Source organism: Zootoca vivipara, chromosome 4 (assembly GCF_963506605.1).
Source record: "Zootoca vivipara chromosome 4, rZooViv1.1, whole genome shotgun sequence".
NCBI classification, from domain to species: domain Eukaryota; kingdom Metazoa; phylum Chordata; class Lepidosauria; order Squamata; family Lacertidae; genus Zootoca; species Zootoca vivipara.
Window position 1 is genome coordinate 59,721,707 of NC_083279.1, and position 12,242 is coordinate 59,733,948.

At 45.9% G+C, this 12,242-nt stretch overlaps 1 protein-coding gene across 2 annotated transcripts in view; it reads right to left on the reverse strand.

Annotated features, from left to right (window-relative positions):
- The window catches only part of GBE1 (1,4-alpha-glucan branching enzyme 1), a 160,463-nt gene extending 149,980 nt beyond the window's left edge, over window positions 1–10,483 (reverse strand). For both annotated transcript variants that reach the window (XM_035114821.2, XM_035114820.2), the window contains exon 1: window positions 9,910–10,483. In XM_035114821.2, coding sequence (XP_034970712.2) covers window positions 9,910–10,001 — 92 coding nt within the window. In that variant the 5' untranslated portion in view covers window positions 10,002–10,483. The remainder of the gene's footprint in view (window positions 1–9,909) is intronic.
- Between the last annotated feature and the right edge of the window lie 1,759 nt (window positions 10,484–12,242).

The window sequence follows — 12,242 nt, forward strand, 5'->3', positions numbered from 1 at the left end:
GAGAGGTTGTGGACTTTCCTTCATTGCAGGTTTTTAAGCAGTCGTTGGGTGGCCATCTGTCATGGATGCTTTAGCTAAGATTCCTGCATTGCAGGGGGTTGGACTAGATGACACTTGGGGTGCTTTCCAACTCTATGATTCTATGCCTAACATAATAACTTGATACACTCAAATTATGCCATAATTGTAATGGTAACCTAGAAAGTATTGTTATGGATGCAAGGAGACCATTCCTTGGCTAATAACTGTCCAGTATGATTGGTTTACTTTGATCAATGGCAGGAAATGTTCTCATAATAGGTGAGGATCTCCTTCCAGTTTGTGGATTGCAAGACAAATCATAATATGGGAGGGGGCAGAGAAACAGTATGGAGTACGGTAAGTTTGATATTACTGAAAAGACCAAAGAATATGTTCTACACGGGGCTGCCTTTGAAGGCAGTATGAAAATTCCCAACAGCTACAAAATGCTACTGCTAGGTCACGGGAAGGTGGGGGACAGAGCAATCGGGGCAGAAGACTGATTCTCTATCAGTAGCAGTACTTATCACTGCATTTCAAAGTGTTGATTTTAAATTGTAAAGTCCTAAATGACTTATGAATACGTTATTTGAAGGACCACCTGAACTCATCATAATCTGTCTCAAAGTCCCCAGTTATGTACTCAATCCAATTTATGGGCGAGACACATTTTTGTTGTGGTTCCTAAAATTTGAAACTCCCAAATTTGGCATATATACACATGGCACCCAGGTGGTGCAGTGGACCCAGGTGGTGCAGTGGTTAAACCACTGAGCCTAGGGCTTGCTGATCAGAAGGTCGGCGGTTCGAATCCCTGTGATGGGGTGAGCTCCTGTTGCTTGGTCCCAGCTCCTGCCAACCTAGCAGTTCGAAAGCACGTCAAAATGCAAGTAGATAAATAGGAACTGCTACAGCGGGAAGGTAAACGGCGTTTCCATGTGCTGCTCTGGTTTGCCAGAAGCGGCTTTGTCATGCTGGCCACATGACCTGGAAGCTATACGCCGGCTCCCTCGGCCAATAATGCGAGATGAGCGCGCAACCCCAGAGTCGGTCACGACTGGACCTAATGGTCAGGGGTCCCTTTACCTTTACCTTTACACATGGCATATATACACTATGGATTTTTAAACAGGCTTTAAAAATCCTTTTTCTAACTGCTTTTTTGTTGGAGGCTTTTTCTACAGAGATACGTTGCAAAATATAGCTCTGTCTGTTTTTATTAAGTGTCTTTAACTCTTTTAACTGGTCTTTTTAATAGCTGTTAATGCGGCTGCCTTTGTTGATTTTGATTATTTCTTGTGCTTTTAACATAATGTGAGCTGCTTAAGGGTCGGCTATGTCCAAAAAGGCAACATATAATTTTATAGAGTAAATAAATGCCCTTGTAAAAAAAATGGGGTGCAGAAGAACCTGTACAAGTCGTGTCTTGACCTCTTCCCCAGGGAAGGCTAGCAGAGCAGGCATATATTTTGGGAAACTACCTATAATACAACAGCAAATCAGATCCAGATAAGAGCCAATTCTGATTTCCATCCATTACAGCAGCTATTTCAAACACCAGAAACTGTAAGGTGGCAGGAAGGCAGATTCTGTCCTCCTTTGGGCAGACAAGTATGGGCAACAAGGAAGATCGCTCAATAGCGCTCTAGCAGCTCTCATTTCTGACATGGAAATAAGGGCTCTTCAGCTCAAAAACGCACATGATTTTAACTGCACCTACTTCCATGTATTGAGATCAATGAAACAGTTAAGCTAATGACAAAAGTCATTTACCCAACAGGAGAGAATGTGATAGCTCATTCAGGCATTTGTTAACTGAACAGTTTGCATTTCTACTCACATTCACCAGTTTAAACCTGAGACGGACCATGACAAACAGGAGGGTTGGGGGAGAGATGAAAGAAATCAGATTCAGGGATCGTTTTGAATGGAAGGCTTGTTACTGTGCTGGGAAAGGCAAGTGTAGTATGTTTGTGTTGCTGCTGGGGGAGTGTTTATTCTGTTAATTAATTAATTAATTAATTATAATAATTTTATTATATGTAAGTTGCCCATCTGACCGGGTTACCCCAGCCGCACGGGGCAGCCAAGGAAATTAGTCTGTAAGTTGGATAAAGGAACAGTTGCTTATATATTTTCTTTAACTGATAAGATTAATGCAGTATCACTGCCAGTCACACAATAAAGACATGCCTGTTAAAGGATGTTCATATATTTAAAACAACATACCACTCAATAACAGTTACATACACGGTGCCAAAAAAAATCACCAAGGATGGGACCTGGATCTGCATAAGAATTGCATAAGCTAATACAGTGGTACCTCGGGTTACAAATGCTTCAGGTTACAAACAGACTGTGCTAACCCAGAAATAGTACCTCAGGTTAAGAACTTTGCTTCATGATGAGAACAGAAATCGTGCTCCGTTGGCGCGGCAGCAGCAGGAGGCCCCATTAGCTAAAGTGGTGCTTCAGGTTAAGAACAGTTTCAGGTTAAGAAAGGAACCACGATTAGGGTTTTTTAAATGATTCTTTATCTTTAAACTGGGCTTAGACAAAACAGCCCTTCAGATACACTGTCCTCTGTAAATAAGGCACATGACAACCCTGATAAGTACATATTGATGGGAATATAGGGATACAAATACCTTCTTACTTACTTCATCAAACCTTTGTTAGGCATTACAAATATTGTATAGGCAATCATAAAACATCCATATATAAAATTTTAAAATATATACAAATAAACAGTCATGTAAAAATATGTAATAACAAGGATTTTCATTGGAGTTTATTTCCTCTAAATAGTGCCATTCACCACTCTGAGAGATACTATTGATAAAAACTCAGCCACCCTTGCAGTTACTTCCGGGTTAATGTCAGACAGATAGAATCTGATATTTTCATTGTGCCATAATGTTAGACTACCTAAAAAAGGAGATAGCCCGTATTTTGTGTATCTGGTTGTACAATGGACAGTAGAAAAGAGTAGGTATGTTCTATTGTGTCTGGCACATTCAAAAAAACATCTGCAATGTCTACCGTTTCTGCCCCCCTCCCAACCATGAATATATGTTACGGTACCGTGTTTCTCATATTATAAGTCATGTCTTATATTAATTTTTTCTTCAAAAAAACACGACATGGCTTATTTTTGAGGGATGTCTTATTTTTTAATAAAGTGCACGCGGGCGCTGTTTGCCGGGCTTGTCAAGCCCAGCAAGGAGCGCCCGCCGATCTTCGGTGACAGGCGGGGGTGGGCGGAGAGCAGAGAACGATCTCCGCTTCCCCCCCCACCCCCGCCTGTCACACAGCACAGGTCGGCGGGCGCTGTTTGCCGGGCTTGTCAAGCCCAGCAAGGAGCGCCCGCCGATCTTTGGTGACAGGCGGGGGTGGGGGGAGAGCGGAGAACGATCTCCGCTTCTCGCCCACCCCCGCCTGTCACACAGCACAGGGCCGAAGATCGGCGGGCGCTGTTTGCCGGGCTTGTCAAGCCCAGCTAGGAGCGCCCGCCGATCTTCGGTGACAGGCGGGGGTGGGCGGAGAGCAGAGAACGATCTCCGCTTCCCCCCCCACCCCCACCTGTCACACAGGACAGGTCCGAAGATCGGCGGGCGCTGTTTGCCGGGCTTGTCAAGCCCAGCAAACAGTGCCCGCCGATCTTTGGTGACAGGCGGGGGTGGGGGGAGAGCGGAGAACGATCTCCGCTTCTCCCCCACCCCCGCCTGTCACACAGCACAGGTCGGCGGGTGCTGTTTGCCGGGCTTGTCAAGCCCAGCAAGGAGCGCCCGCCGATCTTTGGTGACAGGCGGGGGTGGGCGGAGAGCGGAGAACGATCTCCGCTTCTCCCCCACCCCCGCCTGTCACACAGCACAGGTCGGCGGGCGCTGTTTGCCGGGCTTGTCAAGCCCAGCAAGGAGCGCCCGCCGATCTTTGGTGACAGGCGGGGGTGGGGGGAGAGCGGAGAACGATCTCCGCTTCTCGCCCACCCCCGCCTGTCACACAGCACAGGGCCGAAGATCGGCGGGCGCTGTTTGCCGGGCTTGTCAAGCCCAGCTAGGAGCGCCCGCCGATCTTCGGTGACAGGCGGGGGTGGGCGGAGAGCAGAGAACGATCTCCGCTTCCCCCCCCACCCCCACCTGTCACACAGGACAGGTCCGAAGATCGGCGGGCGCTGTTTGCCGGGCTTGTCAAGCCCAGCAAACAGTGCCCGCCGATCTTTGGTGACAGGCGGGGGTGGGGGGAGAGCGGAGAACGATCTCCGCTTCCCCCCCACCCCCGCCTGTCACACAGGACAGGTCCGAAGATCGGCGGGCGCTGTTTGCCGGGCTTGTCAAGCCCAGCAAACAGCGCCCGCCGATCTTTGGTGACAGGCGGGGGTGGGGGGAGAGCGGAGAACGATCTCCGCTTCCCCCCCCCACCCCCGCCTGTCACACAGGACAGGTCCGAAGATCGGCGGGCGCTGTTTGCCGGGCTTGTCAAGCCCAGCAAGGAGCGCCCGCCGATCTTTGGTGACAGGCGGGGGTGGGGGGAGAGCGGAGAACGATCTCCGCTTCCCCCCACCCCTGCCTGTCACACAGCACAGGTCCGAAGATCGGCGGGCGCTGTTTGCCGGGCTTGTCAAGCCCAGCAAGGAGCGCCCTCCGATCTTCGGCTCTGTCCCCCGATGCGCGACGGCTCGGGGAAGCAGGCAGGGAGCTCCTGCTGGGTCCCGCGCCTTCGCCTCTCGCTCGGTCGGGGCTACACGACATGGCTTATTTTCGGGGTATGTCTTATTTTTCACCAACCCTTAGAAATCCTGTCATGGCTTATTTTTTGGGGATGCCTTAAAATATGAGAAACACGGTACCTTCCAAATTAGAATAATACTTTGTTCATTTGATGAAAGCTGACTGTAGCTGTCCACAAAAGTTCTGTCACAATACATTAGTCAACCACAATTCAGGGCATGTCTTTCCGAGCAGTAATTAAACTATCAGTACATTCAACAGCCATGGCAGGGTCACACATTCACATCAGTGTAAAGGAGCCTCTGGTCCATCCCATTGCAATTTTATCTGACACCAGAGTTACGTGAGCACAGACATATTTTAAATAAGCAGGTATCTTTATTAAGAATAGTTGACTTAGGCAAGAAAAGAGGTAATTCTAAATCGATTTGCAAATCGATTAGTCACTTCTCTGCATAGGAGTTTAAAATTTCCTGGTTATTCTAAATGTCTTTGAATCTCAAATTTTGTAACAATTACTACCCAACGCTATGTCTAACATAACAAAACAACCAGATAGCTTTGCACAAAAATGTCAAAGACTGAACCTCTTGCATTGCATGACCTCTTGCTCCCACTGTTTACATTTTATACCCATGTTTCTTTATGTGTATATATAAATAAATAAGGTTCACACATTTACCATCTGCAGTAATTGATAACAGGGTAAAAAATAAATAAAGGAGAATGTTCTGTGTTGCCAGGGATATTTGTGTGTGTGTGTGTGTGTGTGTGTGTGTGTGTGTGTGTGTGTCTGCATTTATTCAAATCTGCATAAATTTAATTGATTTTAGTTTGTGTTAAAATAGGGCGATTTTTTAAAGGCGAATGCTGTGATTTGCCAGCAAGACTCAGAATGCTCAGTTTATGATCCATGTGGGATAGCTAGGTTGGTAGAGCCTGAGACTCTTAATCTCAGGATCATGAGTTGAAGCCCCATGTTGGGCAATAAGATTCCTGCATTGCAGAGGGTGGACTAGATGGTCCTTGAGGTCCCTTCCAACTCTACTAATCTATGATTCTCTGTTGTCTATAATTTTATTTGGGTCTGTGTCAACTTCATGTTAAGTTGTTTTACTTTTATAGTCTTGCTTTGTCGTAGTCAGGCATTCTAAAAAAATGTTTAGGGGTACTCTCATTCTGCACCACGAAAATCACCATTTTATAGTTCAAATCAGGGGAAATAAATACAGTAAATGGACAAAAGTACAAAAATTAACAAAATGTTTAGGAGTATGCATACCCCTGTGTACCCCCAGAAAAAAGCACTGGTCACAGGTATCTGAATCATATATAAATAAGCAAACACAAACAAGTCTGGTGGTGTATTTAAAACTGCTAGATTTATAGTGGCATAATGTTTCATGGGCCAGAGTCTGTCATCAGATGTAACAGAGTCTGTCATCAGATGTAACTCCTCTGGAAATAGACTACTAGGTTACTCCTGGCTTATTAAAGCCTCTGCCACAATAAATCTGTCTTCAAGGCTATGTCTGTTTTCTTGAAAGAGACATGTAGTGCAGTACTACATATACATCGTCAGAAATAAGTCCTACTATATCAATACCACCAAGTTCACCCATTGATTGGTGCACTGAAAACCAATGGCTTTAAACCTAGGCAATGTAAACATCCATGTTCTTTTAATTACTGACATTAAATGTCAACTTTGATTGTTACTATACAAACCCGGAGGAGGGTTTATGCTCAGTTAATTACTGGATTTGGGAAGTTCCATTCTAATTGTTGAATGATGCCACATATAAAAATCTCAAAACTAAACATAATAGGACACTTTCAGTTTAATGTACTATCACAAAGTTCAGCCACTAGTGCTTTTTAACGCTGCTTTGAAAACATGCCATCACCTTTTTTTCTGGCAAAGCAGTAAAAGAAGGTTTTGTAATCTGCTTGTAAAAGGCAGTTAATAGTAGAAAATTATAACCAATTGTGCCTGAAAAATATACCACACCAAGGCAGGAGAGCAAGTACTCTCAGGTGCTGTTATCATATAAGATAACAGCTGGAAAGTAGTTATGATACTCAGGATAACACTTCATGTATTTGATGGAGCGGACTGTAGTAAATTTGTTACTCTTGGCAGTGCCACGGGGCTGATTGTTGTTTTCGCTGCAGGAGACCAATGCAGCTACTTCCTCTGGAAATTGTATCTGATGAAGTGGACTCTAATCCACAAAAGCTTATACCATCATGAACCTGTTAGTCTTCAGCCTGGTTCGTTCATCAAAATAAAGCCAAACTATGGCTTTCCTGGACGATGTGAACAGGCTGGCTCCTGATGAGTTTAAACAGGATTTTCTCCTCCAGACCCTGGCATAGCTGCTGCACTGCCCTGCCATTTCATCTCAGGCCTGTGACACAACACAGCAGCTAAGTCAAGGCTATCCAAGGTTTGTTCTGTTGCTAGATTGTGGTCAAGGAAGACAGACCCTAATCTAACACTCAGATGCCACACTAAGCCACACTTGCAATAAAGGGGGCCAAGGAACAGCAAAGTGGATGTTAGCTCCGGTCCAGGAACCCATACATTTGCATGGTCATAGTTTGGGTTCCCGTGAGTCCATGACATGCAAACTAGGTCAATTAAGATACTGCAAGACTTTGTTATTTTAGGTGCAACCAGCTACTCCTCTGGAAGATGCCCTTCTTGGTGAAGAGACAATTATTCTGTACTAGCGAAATAAAAAAACTTCATCATTAAACAGATGGTCAGTTCCAGACTGTTGCTATTTTCAAGTGGAACTCAGTCGCATCCCAGCAAATCCAGGTTAAGTGCCATTATAGATGACTGGAAGATGTTGCATAACAAAGTCACTACCCTCAAAGATCAGACTTTTTGCAGTGAGGAAAGTGATGGGGAAATCCCACTGGGAAGGGTGGGATAGCACTTGCTTGGGCACATATAATCTCCCTGGAAACAAATCAAGTAGACTGGAAGAATCAATGATGTGGAGAAACCAAACATATACTGCACCCAGGCATACTCTTAGAAGCCACTATGAAATCCCTACAAGTACAGTGGTACCTCGGTTTACAAACACAATTGGTTCCGGAAGTCTGTACTTAACCTGAAGCGAACTTTCCCATTGAAAGTAATGGAAAGTGGATTAATCCGTTCCAGACAGGTCCGCAGAGTACTTAAACTGAAAATACTCAAAACGAGGCGTACTTAAACCAAGGTATGACTGTATTGCAATTGGGGGGTGGAGGTGGCAGTAGCAGGGGATTTCACTACTGATGTTTGAAATATTAGAAGGGGGATATTTGGCTGCCATAACTATCCTCAGTGCAGTGGGAAATCTGACAGCAGCCAAAAATCCCCGCTCCAGTATTTCAAATAACAGCACTTGTCCTTCACAACTTATGCAGAGAAAAGGGGCCCTCAAGGACACTATTGAGGTGAAGTCTAAATCTGCTCTCTGACACTGGGAATAAATTCTGTTCTATCCATGTCCCCACTCATGCAGAATAAATCATACTATTGTCTAACCTTTCAATCTGCATAACCTCACTGTGGGCTCCATTACTTTATCCCACTAGTCTGACAAAAATATTAGCCGCTGGCATTTACATATAGATTTATCAATCACCTCTTCATAGCTGCAGGCACACACACACACACACAACTTTTACCTTACAACAGCTTTGTGAAGTAGGTTAAGCAGAGACAGAACGACTGACTCAGGAAAACCCAGTAAAGCTTCAAAGCAGAGCAGGGATTTGAACCAAGCTCTGTCTCTTCCAAATCCAACACTGTCCACAACACCAGGCTGCTGTGACCACTGCCCAATTTATGATCCCTTCTGCTACTCCATGCCCCAGCAAGCAATATGCTTCAATGAACAAAGAATTTGCCACAAATGTAGAAGACCAATGTTTAAATCCTATTCTGACCGATGCTCTTGGGTGGGTTTTAGCAACTCACAGTCCCACAGTCTAAGATACCTCTGTATAAAATTGTTGACTATAATTATTGAAGGCTGCCTCAAACAACTGCTGCAGAAATTAAAATAAAAAAGCTAAAAATTAAGTTCATGAAAGTTTCTGATCACACTTTCTACGGAACTCTTGCCCCCTAAATTATTGGTTTCTTTGGGGGTTGGGGGTATTACAGAAGGGTGGGAAGAAGGTGAACTAATCTTAGGAGCCCAGTCAAACGGTGCGAACTCAATGGAGCTTGCATCTGAGTATACATGTCAGGTTGCAAATTGTTAGTAGCAACAGTTTTCATCTCTCCCTCTCAGAGCACAGTCCTATGCATGTTTACTTAGAAGCCCCACTGTATTCAATGGAGCTAGGATCCCAGCCTTGGGCATTGCTCACGGATTATTTAGCCGAGGACTCTCCACACACCTTTCCTTGCTTATTCTTTTTTACATACTGTACTGAAAACCTCATGGCTCTTTTACCCGGCTGGCAGACAATAAAATCTCTTGCAGCGTGAACGGGGGGGAAAGTCCCTCCCTCTCCACCAGCTAAGGGCAAGACCCAACTTCCAATCCCAAGTGAGGGCAGCCGGGTGGCTTCAGAGCTTCCCGTGGAGATGAAGGCTCGCCAATCAGGCTCGCCCGCTCCCCGCCAGCGAGGAAGCACGCGACGCATACGCACCGCGGACGCCGGGAAGCGCACGTGAAAGGCAGGGGCTCATGTTGCAACAGAGAGGAGCGCGGGGCGGGTGCCGGAGGGGCTGCAGCCGCTCAGCTTTCCTTCCTCGCCGCGGCTGGGCACCAAAGCGGCGGCAGCCCTGCCTTTACGAGAGTAAGTCCCCCTTGGACTCCGGAGTGAAAACGCACAGGCTTTGTTCCAGCTGCAAAGGCAGCAGGCAGAGGAGGAGAAGGTAGTGAAGCCGAGTGAGCCCAACGGGCAAGAGAAGCTAGTGGGACTTTAGCAAGGCATGCACGGGGCCGCTCTGCGGATAGGGACTTACTCTGGATGAAGCAAGCAGGACTGAGAAGCAAATAAGCGTGACGGTGTAGCTTTTTAGTGTCTGGAGCAGCTGTTTTTGTTTTGTTTTTTGAGGGGTGGGCCCGGAGGGGAGATGGGCGGGTATGAGAGCCCAGAAGCAGCGCGTCCAGGTGCACCAGCTGGTCTCGGTTACCTGCGCTCGAAGTCCTGCTCAAAGGGAGTCAGGTAGGGGTCCTTCTCCAGCAAGCGCTGCAAGTCGGGCACGCAGGGGCTTAGCAAAGCCATCTTTGCATCGGCAGCGGGAGGATCCGACCTCAGTTGCACCAGGATGTCAGGAGATGCGGCGCCCTCTCAGCTCCCTATATACATTTGGGTAAGAGGGGTGGGCTGCAAGGAAAAGCGCCGACCTCTCTCCCACCAACCCACCCCCTTTTCGGGATAGGGCTAGGCCGGGTGCCGCCCAGGCTGGGGGAGGGGAAGGGGGTCACCCAGCTAAGCAAGGGAAGGGCTCCGGGAACAGGCTGTTCCGGCCTTGCTAAGAGACTCGAAACCTGCGGCTGCTTCTGGGTTTGCAGCGTCCTTGCGACTGAGCATGCTCGGGAAACACGAGCAAGCTCAGTTGTGCGTTCTGAAGCTGCTGCCCTCTCTTGGCCCTCTTCACATCCGCCAGGAATTGGTGTTTTGCCTGTTATCCAGTATATCTGTACTGAGCAAAGGTGAGCGCCCAGGAGACAGACCAGGAGAAAAGCCATGCAGGTGATAGGCAGTAGACTAATGAAGAGAGGCAGAAGATACAATCTTAGGCACTTTTACTTGGAATTAATCTCATTGAACTTTTTGGAATATTTTTCATAGTAAACATGCCTACAGTTGGGCATCACCTGGTTTAAGATTTGGTGTGCTGAGTGCAAGTATGAATCACTGGTGGAAATAGGGGTCTTTCTCTGCCAGAGAAGGGAGGGTGCTAGTGGGTTCTTGCTGCTCCTCCCACTTTGGGGGTGGGATGGAGGGTGCCTGCAGAACTCCAGTGCCATCTCGGGTGCCCTCAGCACCCACCAACCCTGCCAGAGAAGTAGCAGCTGCAGTGAGAGCTCACATAAAGTAGCAGAAGAAACCTGAGGTGACGAAACAGGAAGGACTGTGTCTGGTCACTTTCAACAGCTGTTTCCCAATAAAGGCATATCTCCCCACCCCCACCCCCCAAGGTCATCCTGCCCTATCCTTGCACAGTGCATAGGGCAGCTAAAAGATAGAAGTCTGATCTTAATGCTTCTGGGAGGAAGGTGTGGCATCCTTGTTCAAATCTTCCAAGTACACTGGTAAAACAAGTTAATCTTTGTACAGGTCATTCTTTATAAATTGACAAAGTAACAGGTGGAAGGACAGGAGAAGTTTCAGGCTGATGTCAAGCAAGACATACTTGTCAGACTCTGTCAATTTCATTTGCCACAAGAATCCTCATATTGCTAGCAAGGAGTAGAACTGATGTTTTGAATGAGGAACCTATGCCTCTCCAGATGTTGGGGAACTCTAGCTACCTGTGGTTCCATCAGCGATGATGGGAAATGTAGTCCCACATCTGAAGAACCACAGGTTGCCCAAGCCTGGGTGAGAGCTATGGTTTTCAGACATTCTAATCTGGGAAACCCTTCTAAATCAGCTCGTCTGTCAGGGCCAAGAATGAAGGGAAAATCTAATTAGTGCAGTCTCTATTAATCTGTAAGCCTGTGGACAGGAATCATCTCATTTGTTGTATTATTGATTTTATGTATTCACCTGGGAGCTGCTGTTTTTTGTTGTTAAAGAGTGACATAAAAATGCTTTAAATGAAATAAAATAAAAATCAAAGAGCCATTGCAGATTCTGCAAAATAGGTGCTTTTTCCCCATACACCTTCATAGACCTAGAAACAGAATGAAGAAATGTTCAATAATCTTCCTGTCTCTCTCTCTCCCTGTACCCTAGTTTTTTACTTCAAGTTACACAATTCCAGAAAGTCTTGTGTGTGTCCTAACTTGGGCATCGCAAGCAAATAATAGTGTTTTGAAAGCTGAAACATCTTAACTCTGGGAAAACGAAGAAAAGCAAAGAATATCTACTTAACCAACGAGTGTTGCAAAACTTCTGCATCCTGAATGTCAATAATTTTCATAAAAGTTCCATTTTATGTAACATATAATTCTGTGGTAAAATACTTTGCTGTGTTAACTTGTTTTTTTCCAGTATATGTACAGTTATGAATACATTAAAATGCTAAATATATTATTTCACAGCAGAAACAGTTTAAATTACAGGAAGTTTAAACGTTAGGAGGGAGTTGTTAAGCATTCAGCACTGGAGCAAGCTGCCTATAATTGCAGATTCTCTGTGCTTGCAGGTTTTAAAGTAAACTTGGATGACATGTATTGGAAATGCTTAGGCAGAAAATATGTGCCAATTACATTTAAAATAGATTTCATAATGGCATGTACTAAGCAATCATCTGTATGCATTTTCTTAAGTTGTAAAACATGGGAAATTGTGCTC